An 18,594-nucleotide genomic window follows, 5' to 3' on the forward strand; every position below is an offset into this window, starting at 1 on the left:
CATTTGTTCCTTTTCCACTAGCCTTTCTATCCATTATAAGCTGGTTTATGCCCCTTCCATTCTGAGAAGCATTCTGTTTAAGGTCGATAGTAACCTTTAAAAGAAAAGCTTCCCCAAGAGTCTCACCCTAGCTTCTCTGGGCCTAGGTGGTCTATTGTACACCTCTACTGTAACCTCTTGCCTCAGGTGTCTGTGGGGTTTGTAGTTTTCTGGTAGCTTTTATGAGCTCTGCCCGCACTGCTTTGTCTGCCTGTATTCTTAGTTACACAGAACTGAAAGGTCCTTGTCTCGGTCCTTCAGACATCCCTCAGATAGGTTAAAACAGGCATACACAGCAGTTCACAAATATGGTCTCGCTCTGCTCCCTCCAGTTCAAGGTGGGGAAGTGGGAACCAACCTGTTACCTGCTCAAGACCAAGACCTTCCCCACTTTGGGAGAGAGTGGGGTAACAGTGAGTAAACATGTCACAAATTTTCCTGCCATTTGAACTTGGCTTTTACTCCATGGGATGTTTGCTTTTTTTTGCTGTAAACCTGTTTTCCTGAACTCCTACAAATTTGGTTTATGGAGCTGCTGGTGGGTCGCCCCCCCCCCCCCCCCCGCCCCGCCCCGCCCCGCTGTAGGGGAATGAGAGTTTGTAGTTTCCTAGTCCACCACTTTGCTGATGTACAGTAGTGACTTTAAAAAAAAGTTGTAGCAAAATATGTAGAATATGTAACTTACCATTTTAATTATTTCTAAATGTACAGTTCAGTGGCATTACGTTCTGCAACTATCATCAGTGACATTTTAATTACAATTTATTTGGCTTCTTTTGCATTTTTCATTTTAGTTGATCTCTCTGTTGCATTTTGCTCTGCTCTTAAGTTCCTTCTGCAGTTTTTTCAGCTTTCATGACACTGTTATATCTTCCTTCTCCATCTCTCATTGCTCATTGGTCATGTTTGCTCTGCTTGTCTTTCAGATGTTAATGTTTCCCTGGAGGCTATTATTCACTTTTTTTCCATTTTCCCCTTGGTTTACACTTCCTGGGTAATTGCATCTGTTATCATGATTTAAATATATTCTTGTGACTTCCAAATCTGTATCACAGCCCAGTCTCTCCGTTGAACTCAAACTCATATTTTGAACTGTCATCTAGTTATCCATAAAATGGTAGTATTCTACAGGGACATCAAGTTCAGTATATCTAAAATCTTTATCTTTCCTCTCCAAAATGTATTCTCTGCCTTGGTTAATGAAGTCACTCTCTACTCACCTAAACTAGAAGATACTCATTCTTAATCCTTCCTGTCCCTCTTTCAGTCATTCTTCAGATTCTTTTGCTTCTAATGCTCCATTCCTGTTGCCCCCATTTAGTGCAGACTTGGATCTTTTTGTGCTTTATTATTACCACAGTATGCTCCTGACCGCTCCCTTTCCCACCTGTTTCTTCCTCTTCTAATCCGTTGTCTTTATCATTGTCAGACTTCAGTAAAATAAAAACTAGTCTTGTCACTGTTCCTCTCCCTACAATTCCTATGGTTCCAATAACAGAAATACCAAAATTCTTAGCATGGTATGTTATACCTTTAATACACATTCTGTAACCCATCCTCACAGCATTGTTTCCCGCACCACCTCTTCCTCATATCTATGGAGCCAGAGCATCCTATTCTCATTCTTTAAATTTTTCTTGCCTTTGTTCTCTTTAGATTGCCTTACCCCACCTCCATCTTGCTCTTTTCAAATTCTCTTCTTTAAAGATCAACAAGCTCAAACAAATGGAGCCTAATTAAACTTATAAGCTTTGGACAGCAAAGGAAACGGTAAACAAAATGAAAGACAGCCTATGGTCTGGGAGGAAGTATTTGCAAATGATGCTGCCAGTAGTGGATTAATTTACAAAATATGCAAATAGCTCATACAGCTTAATGTCAAAAATACAAACAACTGAATCAAAAAAAAAATAGAAAACCTAAGAGGCATTTCTCCCAAGAAGACCTATAGAGGGCCAACAGGTTCATGAAAAGATGCTCAACATTGCTAATTAGTAGAGAAATGCAAGTTAAAACTACAATAAGGTATTTCCTTACAATGGTCAGTGGCCATCATTAAAAAGTCTACAGATAACAAATGTTGAAAAGGGTGTGGAGAATAAGGAACCCTCCTTACACTGTTGATGGGAATGTAAATTGGTGTAACCACTATGGAAAACAGTATAGAGGTTCCTTAAAAAGCTAAAAATAAAGAGTTAGCGTTTGATCCTGCAATCCCACTCCTGGGCACATAACCTGGAGAAAACTAATTCGAAAAGATACATGTACCTCAGTGTTCATAGCAGTGCTGTGTACAAAAGTCAAGACATGGAACCATTAAATGTCCATCAACAGATAAATGGATAAAGATTGTGTGTGTGTGTGTGTGCGTGTGTGTGTGTGTGTACATACATACAGTGGAATATAGGCTCAGACATAACAAATGATTAAATAATGCCATTTGCAGCAACGTCGATTTACCTGGAGATTATCATATTGAGTGAAGTCAGACAGTGAAGGACAAATGTGATATAACTTATATGTGAAATCTTAGAAAATAATACAAGTCAACTTATTTACAAAACAGACTCATAGACATAGAAAACAGGCTTTTGGTTATAAAAGGAGATGGGGGGATTAATTAGGAGTTTGAGATGAACTGATACACTCTACTGTTTATAAAATGGATAAACAACAAGGACAGGGAACTGTATTCAGTGTCTCGTGATAACCTGTAATGGAAAAGAGTCTGAAAAAGGATGGATACACATGTAACTCAGCCACTGTGCTGTACACATGAAGGTAATGCAGCACTGTGAATGGACTGTAATTCAATTTAAAGAATGGCTAAGGAGAAATAACTGTCAGCTGATACTTCATGTCCTTTATGAAGCTCCAGTTAAGCAGTCTTTTTTCTGTTTGTGTACTTTGTAATACTCAGGATCCCATATTATTTACTTTTTCTACCTACTAACCAGTGAGCTCCCAGAGACAAAGTATTTTACTGTTTTTATCATCAGCATTATTACTACTACTACTCTTTCTGTTTTCTCAAGGCAGACTTATAAATAATTATAACAAGTACAGTAATTCCTGTGCATAGGAAGTGTTTTATTTTTTAACATTTTTCTCAGAGTGCAGGGGAAGGCAGCACAAACATTTGAGGCAGTCTGCATATAAGAAAGGAGAAGGCAGTGGCACCCCACTCCAGTCCTCTTGCCTGGAAAACCCCATGGATGGAGGAGCCTGGTGGGCTGCAGTCCATGGGGTCGCCAAGAGTTGGACACAACTGAACAACTTCACTTTCACTTTTCACTTTCATGCATTGGAGAAGGAAATGGCAACCCACTCCAGTGTTCTTGCCTGGAGAATCCCAGGGACGGGGGAGCCCGACGGGCTGCCATCTATGAGGTCTCACAGAGTCGGACACGACTGAAGTGACTTAGCAGCAGCAGCATATAAGAAATATTCATGCTCCAACTGGGGAAAAGAGCAGGTAAAAAGGCGGTGGGGTAGACTGAGCAATGGGAGGTGACTCTAGCACAGTATGACTCAAGCTTCGATACATGCATGTAGAGAAAGATGAGGCTGCAAAGGTATAGTTTGAGATTGATTGGGAAAAGCCACAGTATGTTTAATTAACTAAGTATTTGGAATACTAAATTTTTTGTTGTATAATTATCCTAGGACGCACTGCCATGTATATGGTAATGTCACGTTGCTTAAACATATTTTAGTTTAATATCAGAAGTTGTTAAAATTTCCTGCTGAAATTCTTTTTCCATTTTCGTATCACTGATTAATTTTGAGAAATTTCTTATCTGTTTACCTAACAAAGAGATTAACATGAACCCAAAGTATTTTCTTTAAGTGATACACCGCCTGTCATCAAATATTTGACAGTAGTTAAAAAAAATGTTTTTGATTTTCAAAAGTCCTTGTTTTACTGCCTTAGTTTTAATTTTTTTTTTTTTGCGTGGGGGGGTAGTTTCTCAAAAACTTACTTAGAATAGTAACGATTTTGATTTTGAAATTTTACTTAAATATGAAGTTTTTTATACATAGTATATTTTTCTTTCCTAGCGCCTTTATATTCTTGTACTTTATAACAAGTGTATTATTACTAATGGACCTAATCTTAAACGATCTTTTACACTGGAATCTTACTTTTGTAATTCAGAACTACCCAGAGACTGAAGTTTGCGACGGTGTTCAGTTGAGTAATTTCTTCCTGCTTCTCCTTTACTTAAGCTCTGTTGTGAGATAACACTACTGGTGCTTTCCCCGCTTCTCACACTGGCTCTTTCTAAGACATATGAAATGTCCATTCTTTTGAGTTTCTTATAAAATGTTATACTTGTCGTTAATTATGGATGCCTTTGTGTGTTTATGTGAAACTATTCAATACTTCTCTAATGTGACTAGCCTCTTTCCAAATACACTGCCATAACTGGTCTGCTATCATTGTTCAAATATACATAGCAAAGGATTTAATTTTTGTAATTCTTTGACATTGACTCCTCTCCATAATAATTGATTATTATGGGAGGATAATAATTAATGTTAATTTCTGTTAAGGTTCTGAATTCTGGTACTAGAATATGGACTTTAGGAAGTGGCAAGTCTTATTCTCCATTATTTTACAGAGCTTCAGAGTATTGAATAAGAGTCAAGATTCTTTGTCCTGCTCTAAGGTTGTATTACCTTGTGTAGCTTCTCTACTCCATTAAAGTGGAAGCTTGCATCCCTGTCCCCAATCTCAGTGTTTTGACTCCCCTTATAGCCTCTGTTGGTATATACCTTAGATTATGCTAGAAGGATACCATCTTGCCCCTTCTATTTCTCTGATAAAAAATATAATTTTGGCTTATGAATGATACTGAAAAACTGTATACCGTCTCCTGCAATTGTAAAATCAAAGTATATGGTGATAGGGCCAGATACCTAGTCCTGGTGACTGTGCACAAGTTAGTGGAGGTCACTAGTTTTCCATTAACAGATGCTTGTGAGAATTCTATTGTTAAGAATAGTCAGATGCATTGTTTTTTTTTTTTTAAAAAAACAACTTGTAATTATATATGGGATTTCTACACTCAGAAGGGATTTAGTATCATAACCTGAGATTTACTCTTGAGTAAATGACCACATGACCAAAATACCTATTTTCTCTTAATGTCATTTCTGTCAGTATGAGACTAACTTGTAGAGCTTTCAGATGTCAACTAGAGAAGTAGAGTGAAAAGTGGAACTGTTTAAGGGTTGAATACTTCACTCATTTAACTCTCACAGAGCCTTTCTGAGTTATAGTGAGTTATTTCCATTTTATAAAAGAGAAAACTGAGGCTCAGTTATACAAACAACGATTACCAAAGAGTGACACTTTTTGTCAGCCCCCCCCATCTTGCCCCTGGTCTCACTGTTTGAATGGATGATTCTCTCACCTTTTCGGTGCAACAAGTCCTATATCTCCTACATTGGCATTTAATGAACTAGATGTATTTCAGGGTGCTCTAGGTCACAACAGGGGCTTCCCTGATAGCTCGGTTGGTAAAGAATCCGCCTGCAATGCAGGAGACCCCTCTTCGATTCCTGGGTCGGGAAGATCCGCTGGAGAAGGGATAGGCTACCCCATCCAGTATTTTTGGGCTTCCCTTGTGGCTCAGCTGGAAAAGAATCTGTCTGCAGTGCAGGAGACCTGGGTTCGATCGATCCCCTGGAGAAGGGAAAGGCTACCCACTCCAGTATTCTGACCTAGAGAATTCCTTGGACAATTCATGGGGTCATAAAGGGTCGGACACGACTGAGTGACTTTTACTTCATTTAGGTTACAAGAAGTAGAAGATCCGATGTAAATTGAATTAAACCATAAGGAAAATGTATTATCTTGAGATAGGATGGGAAGGATAGTTTCCAGGGTAGATTAATTCAGTGGTTCAAAAGCGTCATTGTAGACTCGAGTTCCTTCCATCTTTCGTCTCTCTCGTCCTCATTGTGTTTGGCTTTGTCTCCTGCCAACTTCCCTTGAGGCCCCAAGGTGGCTGCTGTTGTTTAAGTGTCATGTAGAGATAAGACAGTTTCTCATAAAAGGAGAGACTATCTCTGACATGTATCTCTTTCAGGAGAGAAGAAACTTTTCCCCAGAAACCTTTTTGTAGGTTTTCCCCTCACATTTGATGTGCCAGATTATTACCATGTTCCTGTACTTAAGCTGAACACGGGCAAGAGTAATAGGCCTCCATGTTTAGCTTAAATTAGAAGTGACCTCCTTGAGTTGGGGAAGATCTCTCCCTTCATGGAAGCTCATAGTTGCATGGAGAAAGGTGGGTTGCCCGAACAAAATCAAAATTGAATTAGGAAGGTAGAAGGAGGAAATAGTTGTTGGGGTAGGAGAGTCAACAATATCTGAGATGCGGTGAGTAAATCGTCATGCTCAGTTCTGGGGCTCAGTTTAGTTGTTGCATCAGAAATCGAGCTGTGGAGATTAAAGTGAAAAATAACTCTAATACAAGGAAAACTGTTTGATTTCATAGGTAGTTTGGGGAAGGTCATGCAGAAGAGGATATGGTGGCGTACTAGAAAAGATGTAGTACTTTGACCCAGGACCCTAGGTTTGAGTCCTAACCAGTGTACTTTCTAGTTTTAATTAGAAGAATGACTTGTGATTTTCTATTAATTTTTGAACAGTGCATCTTGGACTTAAATATACATGTTTGTCCTCAATTCCTAATTTCATTTTAGAGATACAGGGTTTTTAAATCATGTTTTTATCATGGTCATGTTATTTCTTTAACTATTAGACTAAGAGTTCATATTTTGATTGTAACACAACTTACTAACTAGCTCTGTGGTGTTGGACAAATCAGTTAATGTTTCTGATTGTTATTTGCCTTGACTATGGAATGTAGTGGTTAATTGACCAAGGGATTTTTTGAGGTTCTTTCCTAACATTTAGTAATTTAAAAAAATTATTTGGAGTAAGATTGTAGACAGTTTACAGTATATTTATTGGAAAGGATGTGTTGTGAGTAAAGTTTAATGCACATTTCCCTCACTTTCTAATGTTTTATTGGATATTAGAAAACAACTTGTCATAAATTTAGATATTCTGAACCTTTTAAAACTGAAAAGTGTCTTTGGAAGTAGGAGCTCTTAAAATAGTACTTATTATAAGATGTAATAATATGTTGATTTTTTTTTTTTTTGATTTTTTATTTTTATTATACACTACAAAATACAATGCATGCTACACAATATGCCGCATAATCTACTAGCAGGGATAGAAGAGCATGACTGAGTTGTTCTTCATCAATCAGGAAAACGTTTCCTTAATCAATGTTCTCCAAACCCTTTGACACATAGTAACGGTTTACTCCAGAGACACGCCTATCTCTTTCCATCATATACCACTGATATGAATAGTGGGCAATCCTTTTTTCCTTGCCCCCGTTACTGAACCTGTGGATGCGCGCGGTGGCCATTCCCGGGATGAACAAGCACACGCCCATAACAGCGATCCCGGGGAGAACCTCGAACCACATCGCGACGCCGTTCCCAATATGTTGATTTTTAATGCATTATGCCTACTTGTATTTCCTAGAAATGTTTATCAAAATTCAACCTAAAATTGTGGGCCTAGTATTATTTGCATTACTCTATAATCTGTGCATTTTTTTTGGAGTGACATGGTCTGCTGAAACTTACTATCTAATAAGGAAAGTGTTATTTCTTGAGTAATATAATGCATTTGCTCTGGAGTGAAAAAATCATTGATTTAATGTACATTTTATGCCCACTGGAAGATGCTGTGGGAGAAAATGAGATGTTAACTGTGGTTTCTGCTTTAAAGAGTTTAAAATCTAGTCAAAGGGGCATATATACATTTAATATACTTTGTCCCAGAAAATAGTGAATTAATATATTTATTGATTGGTTTTCAATACACCAAGTAAAGATTCTTATCTCTTTATTGTAAAAATCATTAACAGAAATATTCAAATGCTTTATGAGACTAAGAAATGTGTCTCAAGGATAGATGAACTTGCTCTGGTGGGGAGACTTTTTCTTCAGATCTGTACAAACCTCTGAATTCTGAAAAGCCAGCAGTAGGGTTAGTTGGTCTCTTTAAGCAGTCCACAACATTGTTGGTATTACTACTAGTCATCTTCTCCATGGTCAGTTTCCAACCTAAGCAGTGATATATTTTAAAACCTATTGAAATATGACTAGACTTTTCAGTTTCCTAGAGAAATATTTTAAGTGTTCTAAAATAGCTGGAGTTATTCATACCTTTGATTTAACACAATGTATATCTCCCCTAGCTTTAATTTCTATTTCAGACTTTTATGAACATGACTGTTCATGGTCTCCAGAAGGTGTGTTTTCCTTTGCTGCTTTTTATTTTTGGGCTCTTTTGTAGCAAGCTTTCCCCAGTTAAGTAAAATGAAGATGACTTGGGATTGTCTGAATGTTTTCCCTTTGGCACATGATAAGATTTAATCTGAATAGATGCATTCATACTTGAACACTGATTGGTACACCTCCGCATTGTCCTGCTCTTTCTTAGATAATACTTAAATGTCCCTTAAAAGTAAAAGTAAAAGTCCATGTTTGTCCCTTACTAGTGGTTGTTCTAGAAAGTGTTTGAAAGAAAGAGAACCCAATATATTTATATGCACACCATAAAAATGGATCTAAATGCAGAATTTGTTTTGTACTAAACTTCACATTTTAGAAACTAATACTTGGTACTACCTTATAAAATATTTGTGGTCCAAAATGTAGGTCATTTGTTTTTTATGAATGTCTATGAAATAAATAAATGCAGTAGTTAAAGGGAAGTGAAAAGTAAAATTTCGTGCCCTTATATGGTGAAAAGGGCATGAGTTGAGGTCACTTGTAGCCAGTTTGTGGTGATTTTGCTGCTCCTCTGCCTGGTAGAGTTAGAAAGTGAAAACTATTCAGTGTCCAACCTTTTTGGCATGAGGGACTGGTTTTGTGGAAGACAACTGCTTACTTCTACTGTGCCGTCGGGTTCCTAGCAGGCCATGGACTGGTACTGGCCTGGGACTTGGGGACCTCTGCTCTGTATGAAATAAAAATGAGTTTTCTCTTCTTCTAGTACTCATGTAACCTTGTGGAAGGTGTTAAATGAATGCAGGATGTGTGAGAGAAAGGCAGATTAAGCAGATTAAATGTTAAAGCATAAATTTTACTCTTTATACTCATGAAAGAGGAATGTGTTCAAAGTGTGATCCAAAAACTAACTTTGTTTGTTTGTTTATTTGTTTAGGATGGATTGGATGCTTTGGTATATGATTTGGATTTTCCTGCCTTAAGAAAAAACAAAAATATTGACAACTTTTTAAGCAGATGTAAGTAATTTTTTGTGGAGGTTAATGCTAGACTATATATAATGAAATATTGACTTAGATAATTCAGGCCCCCTTTTTTTCTTTCTGTTTACTCTGACTATTTCATCAATAATATCTACATCAGATGAGAAGGAAATAGGAAAGAAACTTTGTCAAGTTTGAGTGCTCATCAGGAAAATCTAAAATATCTTGCAGAGAAGGGAATAAAAAGTAAATGGTTAAAATAAATACGTTAAACATACATGCACATTGAATTTCAATAATGTTTTATTTATTCTCTATTTTTCTTTTATAAATGAATTAGCTGTTATATTTTAATACCTTCAGGTTAAGAATTGATTACATATGAAAAGCGCTCCTACCTGTAAGATATGAATTTTCTTCATGAAACCTGGCATATACTTGTTTTACAGATGTTCTTTTATAAAAACATGTTTTTAAGATTTTGATATTAGATATTTTGTTTAAAATTTGATTAGAAAACATAATAAAATAGTTTGAAATTTTTCATCTTAAATAATTGATAATAAGAATTTTGGTCATAAAATCTTCCCCACTCCATTTTTTAAAATCTATTCCTAAACCATACATATTGATAACATTTAGTTTGAGTTTGTTTTAGTGTTATCTGCCAATTTTGGTTATGTATGTTTTGTTAGAAAAGTTTTATTCTTCTAAATAGTCAGATCTTTTTAACTTCAGATTTACTTTCTTTTATCATTTCTGCACTTTGAAATCCTGCCTCAGAATTTTACTTATCAATATTTTGGGTTTCTGTTTCTCTCTTATTTATAAAAATATTTTTTCAGCCTTAATTCTGTTTTTGGAATATAGTGCCAGATTCTGAATAGCAAACTTTTAAACAAGTTTTCTTAATTTCTCACATCTTACTGATATTGCAGAAAAATTTTAGTGCTGTTTAATTTACTTCACCTCCTTACTTAACAGTACAGAAGAACTGAAAAGATGGAGAAGCTTGACCAGTTCTTTGATGGGAGGCAAAAGGATAAATGCTTGTTAGTACAGAGAGTAGGGGGGTGGTGGGAGAGTATAATTTGGTCACAAGAATTGGAACACATTTTAAAAAGTCTATTACTGGTTTTACTGTGCAACATTGCTGCTTTCATAATATTAAGTTTGCCTTTATATTATATTTTATAAATAGGAACATCAGTAGCCATAGTAGAGATTAATAAGTAAAATGGAGGTAAAAAGCTAAACTATTTAAACTGATTAACCTGTGTAGTTTAGTCTAGTTTTTAGATTGAAGAAAAATACACAGACTAATATTAAAAGTTTTAGTGATTCATATCTAGCATTAGGTAATAATTTTGACTGAGTAGGATTTATACCAGGATTGCAAAGTTCGTTTAAGGTTCAAAAATCAATTTGTATAATTTATCATATTAACATATTAAAAAGAAAATCCATAATATCATCTTAGTAGATATAGGAAAAGCACTTGAAAAAATTCAGTATTCATTCTTGGTTTGCAGATATCTCTCTGCAAACTTGGAATTGGAGGAAAATTTCTTATCCTGATAAGAGAGGCCACGAAAAACCTATAGTCCAGATTGTATTTAATTGTGTATTACTACATGCTTTCCTCCAAGAACTGGGAAAAGCAACTCTGTCTTCTTTCATTACTTCTTTCACTGTTGTCCTGGAAGTTTTAGACAGTGAAATAAGATAAGAGGAAAAATCATAGAGATAAAAAGGAAGAATTAAAATTTATTCAGACAGCATTTTTTTTTTTTGGTACAGAAAATCCTCAAGATTCTACAGGAAGACCTATAAGAACTTATCATTGAGATTGTAAGCTAGAAGATTGATATACAAAAAAACAGTTTATTTCGATATTTTAGCAATAAGCAATCTTAAATAAACGTAACAAATATAGCACCACTTACAGTAGAAGCAGAAGCATGAAAAATTTAGGGATAAATTTGACAAAGTGTGTATAAGACCTGTATACTGAAAATGGTTTCATATACTGAGACAAATGCAAGAAAACCTTAAAAAAGATAGTGTTGATGGATTGGATAATTCAGTATTAAAATGTCAGGAATTCCCCAGCCAGAGTCCATATGGTCTCAGAACCTAAGCAGGCTTTTTTGTATAAAGTAACCATTAATTCTAACCTTCATATGTCAATATTGGGTCTGGAATAGCCAAAACAATTTTGGAAACTAAGAACAAAGTTGGAGGATTAGCAGTTTTGAATTTTAAGATCAGGACAGTGTAATGAAATTAAAGAGTAAGCATATAGATAAATGGAACAGAAATAGATCCATACATATACAGTCAATTGATTTTCAACATACTTGACAAGGGATTTCAGTTCCCAAACCTTACTTTACAATATATGCAAAAATCAACTTAAAATGGATCATAGACCTAAATGTAAGAGCTAAAACTAGTAACCCTTCTAGAATAAAACATAGAAACTATATAGGATTTTAGTTAGGGAAGAATTTCTTAGATGGGACACAAATAGGACAAACCATTTTTTTTTTTTTAAGATAGATACTGTCAAAATTCAAAATTTTTTCTCTTCAGAATTATATTGCTAAGAACATAAACAGGTAAATCACTGACTGGGAGAATATAGTTGCAAAGACAAGTGAAAGGGGAAAATAATCTTTTTAACAAATGGTGCTCATAAAACTGGATATCCATATGTGAGAGAATGAAGTTGGACTTCTATTTCACACCCCATATAAAATTAATTCAGAATGTAAAACTGTTAAACTCTTAGGAAAAAGCATAGGCATAAATTTTTATGACCTTGGATTAGACCATTGTTTCTTAGATATATACCTAAAGTACAGCGGCAGAAAAAAAATCAATAAATTGGGCATCATCAAAATTTAAAACTTTTGTGCTTCAAAACTACACTGTCAAGAGATGAAAAGACAACTTACAGAATAGGAGAAAATATTAACAAATCACATACAGTTAAGTACCCTACATATGGACCTTCAAATTGCGAACTTTCAAAGATGCGAACCTGTGTTCACATGTCCAGTCGTATAGGTTAGTTCACATACCTGGCATTCATTGTCACATGCATGCATCCTCTCAAGTGGTTGTGCGTTTGTGTACTTCACTGCACAGAACTCTGTAAGTCCAGTACAGTATCTTTATTTCAGGCTCAGCATGTCTGTAAGCAAGTGTAAAAGCAGCAGTAATGTAACTGGTACTGCTGTATTTTTTAAGGTACGGTACTGTAAGATTTAAAATGTTTTCTTTATTTTTTACGTATTATTTGTATGAGAAGTATTGTAAACCTCTTACAGTACAGTACTATGTAGTGGATTGTTTTATTTGGGTACCTTGGGTTTACTTTGCTAGACTGATAAACCAGTCAGACTTAAGAACATACTCTTGGAATGGAACTCATTTGTATGTAAGGGTCTTAGTGTACTTGATAAAGGATTGATATCTAAAGTCTTACAACTCAATAATAAAAAGAGAGCCCAATTTAAAAATGGGCAAAGGATTTGGATGGATGTTTCTCCCCCTAAAATAAAAGCACACGTATGAAAAGTTGCTCAACGTGATTAGTCATGAGGAGGTTGCAAATTATGACCACAGTGAAATATCAGTACACACCTATTAGAATAACTAAAATTTTAAAACTGACAATATCAAGTATATGTGAAAATGGAGAAGAGCGGAACTCTGACACATTCCTGGTTGGTTTGTAAAATGGTGAGCCACTTTGAAAAACAGTTTGACCTTTTTCTTTTTTATTTATTTTTCTTTTTTCTTTTTTTATTTTATTTTATTATTTTTTTTAATTAGTTGGAGGCTAATTACTTCACAACATTTCAGTGGGTTTTGTCATACATTGACATGAATCAGCCATAGAGTTACATGTATTCCCCATCCTGATCCCCCCTCCCACCTCCCTCTCCACCCGATTCCTCTGGGTCTTCCCAGCCCACCAGGCCTGAGCACTTGTCTCATGCATCCCACCTGGGCTGGTGATCTGTTTCACCATAGATAATATACATGCTGTTCTTTCGTGACCTTTTTCTTATAAAGTTATACATGCATTTATCACATAACCCAGGGATCCCACTGCTGGGTATTTACATAAGAGAAATATAATATGTATGTATACACACAAAGACTTATGAGAATGTTTAAGGAGCCTTTGTCTATAATTGCTGTAAATTGGAAGCAACACAAATGTACATCAGCTGGTAAATAGATAAATAAATTGTGGTATACCATGTAATGGAGGATTCAAAAGTAAGAAAGAGTGAATTACTGATAAGTGCAATAACACTGATAAATCTCAAAAGCGCTGTGGTAAGTGAAAAAAACCAGGAACCCTGCCCCCAAAAAGCCAGGCACAAAAGGGTACATAGTGTGTGACTCCCATTTGCATGACATTGTGACATTCACCTTCAACTCCTGAAGTTGTATTTATGTAATATTTCACAGAGAATAATAGGTTTTCATAGGATAGTATTCTTCATGTTGCTGAAATTAATTTATATGGATTTTTATAGTTTTCATTATTGAATACATCAGAATTATTTCTCTGAATGTAAATGTTTTGTTTTGAGTTACTTTTTGCTGACAGGTATCTCATGTAGTGATCTAAGAATATACCTGGAATATGGAATAAGATCTTTTTCTTTAGTAATTAAGCTCAAGTCTCAGGAAAGTATAGCAACTTTAAGGTATAGCAGTATGAAATATTTTAAACTTCAGTCCTGATTATATTAGAGGCTGTATTTTCATCTTTTTGTGTTGAAGACTGTATGGGGACTGAAAGGGAAAAGATAACCTGTGACCATTTGACTGAATATGTAGATTTGTTTCTCTGGACTCTAAACTATAGTATCTCAATAATGAGGACTATAAAGAAAATATCAGCTTCACATAACTGATAAAGATTTTAAGGTGAACTTTTAAAGTAGGGGTTAGAAAGATAATCCAGATTAAATCAAACTATCTTGGTGACAGTCACATTTTTTTTTTTTTTTTAGTTAGTCACATTTTTGAAGAAACATATTTTGGGGGAGGTATGCAATGGAAGGAGGAGGAGGGGCAGATTTGAAAACAGTAATTTTTGGCTGTCTGTGTTTGTAAACCATTATGAATTTAACAGATTTTGGGGTATAAGATTCATAATTATATGAATCTTTTAGAAAACATACTTATTAAACACATCTTATCAGTCTACAAGAATGTAATGGAGATGGTTGTATGTATGAAAAAAAATCCATGAACCTGAAAGTAAAAATATGATAGAGAATTTGTTTGGATAAAAAAAATAAACCCAGCAAGGGAAGTTTACAGCTATACAAGCTTATCTCAGGAAACAAGAAAAATCTCAAATAAACAACCTCACTTTATGCCTAAAGCAACTAGAGAAAAAAGAACAAACAAAACCTAAACTTAGTAGAATTAAAGAAACAAAGATCAGAGCAAAAATAAATAGAAACTGAAAAACAATAGAAAAGATCTGTGACACTAAAAGCTGACTCTTTGAAAAGATAACCAAAACTGATAAACCTTTAGCTAGACTCATTAAGAAAAAAAGGGAGAGGGCCCAAATCAATCAGAAATGAAAAAGGAGAATTTAAAACCAACACCACAGAAGTAGGAAGAATCTTAAGAGATTACTGTGGGCTTTCCTGATAGCTCAGTTGGTAAAGAATCCACCTGCAGTGTAGGAGACCCCAGTTTAATTCCTGGGTTGGGAAGACCCCCTGGAGAAGGGATAGGCTACCCACTCCAGTATCCTTGGACTTCCCTTGTGGCTCAGCTGGTAAAGAATCTGCCTGTCATGCAGGAGACCTGGGTTCGATCCCTAAGTTGGGAAGATCCCCTGGAGAAGGGAAAGGCTAACTCTCCAGTACTTTGTCCTAGAGAATTCTATGTACTGTATAGTCCATGGGGTCTCAAAGAGTTGGACACAATTGAGTGACTTTCACTTTCACTTTTCATGAGCAACTGTATACCAGTAAAATGGACAACCCAGAAGAAATGGACAAATTCTTAGAAAGGCACAATCTTCCAAGACTGAACCAGGAAGAAATAGAAAATACAAATAGACCAGTTACCAGCACTGAAATTTAATCAGTAATTTAAAAACTCCCAACAAACAAAAGTCCAGGACAAGGTGGCTTCCCAGGTGAATTCTGCAAAACATTTGTAGACCAATTAATACCTATCCTTCTAAAACTATTCCAAAATTTTACAGAGGAAGGAATACTTCCAAACCCACTCTGTGAGGCCACGATCACCCTGATACCAAAACCAGAGAAAGATATCACAGAAAAAGAAAATCATAGCCACTATCACTGGTGAATGTAGATGCAAAAATACTCAGCGAAATACTAGCACACCAATTCTAGCAATGAAGTAAAAAGATGTTATACCGTGATCAAGTGGGACTCATTCCAGGAATGCAAAGATACTGCAATATCTGGAAATCAATCAGTGTGATACACGACAATAACAAATTGAAGAGTAAAAAGCATCTGATCATCTCAATAGATATAGAGAAAACTTTTGATAAAATTCAATATCCACTTATAATAAGAGCTCTTCAAAGTGGGCATAGAAGGAACATACCTCAACATAATAAAGGCCATGTATGACCAGACCTTAACATCATACTTAATGGTGTAAATCTGAATGCATTTCTTCTGAGATGAGTAACGAGACAAGGCTGCTCACTCTTGGCCGTTTCTGTTCAACATAGTTTTGGAACTCGTAGCCACAGCAGTCAGAGAAGAAAAGTGTTAAAAGAAATCCAAATTGGAAAAAAGTAAAGCTGTCACTGTTTGCAAATGACATGGTGCTATGCATAGAAAATCCTGAAGATGCTACCAGAAAACTACTAGAATTCATCAATGAATTAAGTTGCTGAATACAAAATTAATATACAGAAATCTATTTTATTTCTATACACTAAAAGTGAAATATCAGAAAGAAAAATTAAGGAAACACTCCCATTTACCATAGCATCAAAAAGAATAAAATACTTAGGAATAAACCTGCAAGCAAAGGACCTGTACTCTGAAAACTCTAAGGTACTGATGAAAGTAGTTGAAGACGACACAAGCAGAATGGAAAAATATATTGTGTTCTTGTATTGGAAGAATCAGCATCGTTAAAATGACCATCCTACCCAAGGCAATTTATGGATCAGTATTTTTCAGAGACCTAGTACAAAATATTTTAAACTTGTGTGGAAGCACAAAAGACCCTGAATAGCCAAAGCAAGCTTGAGAAAGAATAGAGTGGAGGAACCAAGCTCCTTGACTCCAGACTATACCACAGAGTTACACGAGTCAGAGCAGTGTGGACGCGTATGAAACAGACAGGGATCAGTGGGACAATGTGGGAAGCCCAGAAACAGACCTGTGCAATTATGGTAAATTAGTCGGCGACAAAGGAGGCAAGAAGATACAATGGACAAAAGACAGTCTCTGCAGTAAGTGGTGCTGGGAAAACGGGACCGCAGAACATTCTCTAATACCATATAAAAAAATTAACTGAAAATGGATTAAAGACCTAAATGTAAGACCAGATAATATAAAACTCTTAGAGGAAAACATAGGCAGAACATTCTTTGACATAAATCACAGCAATAACTTATTTTTTGGATTTTTTGCTTCCTAGATTAATGGAAATTTAAAAAATGAATAAAATGGGGCCTAATTAAACGTAAAAGCTTTTGCATGGCAAAGGAAACCTTAAAACAAAAGGACAGCCTATGGACTGGGGAAAAATATTTGCAAACACTGCTAAGGACAAGGGATTAATTTCCGAAAATATCAAGAAACAACCCAATCAAAAAATGGACAGAGACCTAAATAGACATTTCTCCAAAGGAGACATACAGAGGGCCAAAAAGCACATGGAAAGGTGCTCAACCTCACTGATTATTAGAGAAATGCAAATCAAAACTACAGTGAGGTATCCCCTTTCAAAAGGTTCTGTTATTAAATCACTGCACTAAAGGGTAAATTACATGTATCATTGTAAAAAGATTGTATCTCAAGTGTTTATTTTTCCAAGTAATTATGTTTAGTAACCTACTGTACAGTATTTTAATGGAGTTTCTCTTTTCTGTAGTGGCTACTTAAATTTCTTCCCAAAACAACATTTCATGGATTATACACTTAATTAGATACTTATATATATGTAAACAGGCAGTGATGATCATCACAAAGTTTGTTCCTCTTTCCCCCCATCTTAAAGTCTTAATATTTCATTACTCAGGCTTGCTTCAAAGTTTAAAATACTTATTTTTTAAACTTGTTAAAATCATGATACTTTTCTGCTTATTAAATGATATATGCAGGGAAAATGAAATTGTCTCTACAGCTTGAACCGATGTAAAGACGAAAAAGTACTAGATGAAATTTTAAATATTATGTGTATAATCTCCTAGTAGAGAATGAATTTTTAATGTTTTTTTGAAGCAAGATAACAGGGCTAGAAACTGTAAAGCAAACATTGACAGATTTTGTCATTTCAAAACTTTATATATATAAAGAAAACTGGAAAAAATGACAACATATGTAAAACAATTATATTCCTAGTGTTTGAAGAGATCCTTCCAGTCCATAGGAAAAACAGAAACTATAAAAGTGGACAAAGTACCTGAAAATGTAGTATAAAGGAAAAAAAATAAAAATGACCAATGAGCAGTTAATAGATGAACAAACACATTAATATGTCAAGAAATGTAGGTTAAAATAAGAACGCCCTTAATCCCCAGCAATCTGAGTAAGAAAGATAATAATATCTAGGATTGGTGAGGTATATTGGAGAGAAGTTAGACAGGATATTTTAAAACTAATACTCTTAATGAGCATAACCTAATACTTAAATGTATCTGGCAAAATCAGGTCTGCAAATACTTTGGAATATCGATAGATTATGTTGTCATTTGGGCAAAAAGTTAGAACAGCCCAAATAAAAATCAGTAGGACATTTCTGTCAGCTATCCATAGCTTGTTCAGTGAAAAAGCACAGTGTAGAGTGTCTTTTTATGCCAGTGAGTATGGACAACACATATTTTTAAATGAATACACATAGTCTGATGAATAAATGTGCCATGGTTTTAAAAACTGTTTCTGTAATAAGTGGTTTTCAGTTTCCTCCCAGTTTTTCACTATTTAAGGCCGTAATTAACATTTTTGTACATACAACTTGGTACACTTGC

General features: G+C 35.2%; 2 protein-coding genes across 3 annotated transcripts in view; one reads left to right on the top strand and one right to left on the bottom strand.

Annotated features, from left to right (window-relative positions):
* The window catches only part of ROCK1 (Rho associated coiled-coil containing protein kinase 1), a 118,802-nt gene that overhangs the window by 22,602 nt on the left and 77,606 nt on the right, over positions 1–18,594 (top strand). The window contains exon 2 of one of the 2 annotated variants that reach the window (XM_065932490.1): positions 9,308–9,389. In XM_065932490.1, the coding sequence (XP_065788562.1) occupies positions 9,308–9,389 (82 nt within the window). Of the gene's footprint in view, positions 1–9,307; positions 9,390–18,594 lie in introns of those variants that run through there. The other variant, XM_065932491.1, reaches the window with a different exon arrangement.
* On the bottom strand, positions 7,207–7,565 carry LOC136167645 (NADH dehydrogenase [ubiquinone] 1 alpha subcomplex subunit 1). Its single transcript, XM_065935147.1, has one exon. It carries the CDS (start codon positions 7,554–7,556, stop codon positions 7,344–7,346), a length of 213 nt encoding a protein of 70 aa, XP_065791219.1. The 5' UTR covers positions 7,557–7,565; the 3' UTR covers positions 7,207–7,343.

Source organism: Muntiacus reevesi, chromosome 4 (assembly GCF_963930625.1).
Source record: "Muntiacus reevesi chromosome 4, mMunRee1.1, whole genome shotgun sequence".
In the NCBI taxonomy this organism is placed as follows: Eukaryota; Metazoa; Chordata; class Mammalia; order Artiodactyla; family Cervidae; genus Muntiacus; species Muntiacus reevesi.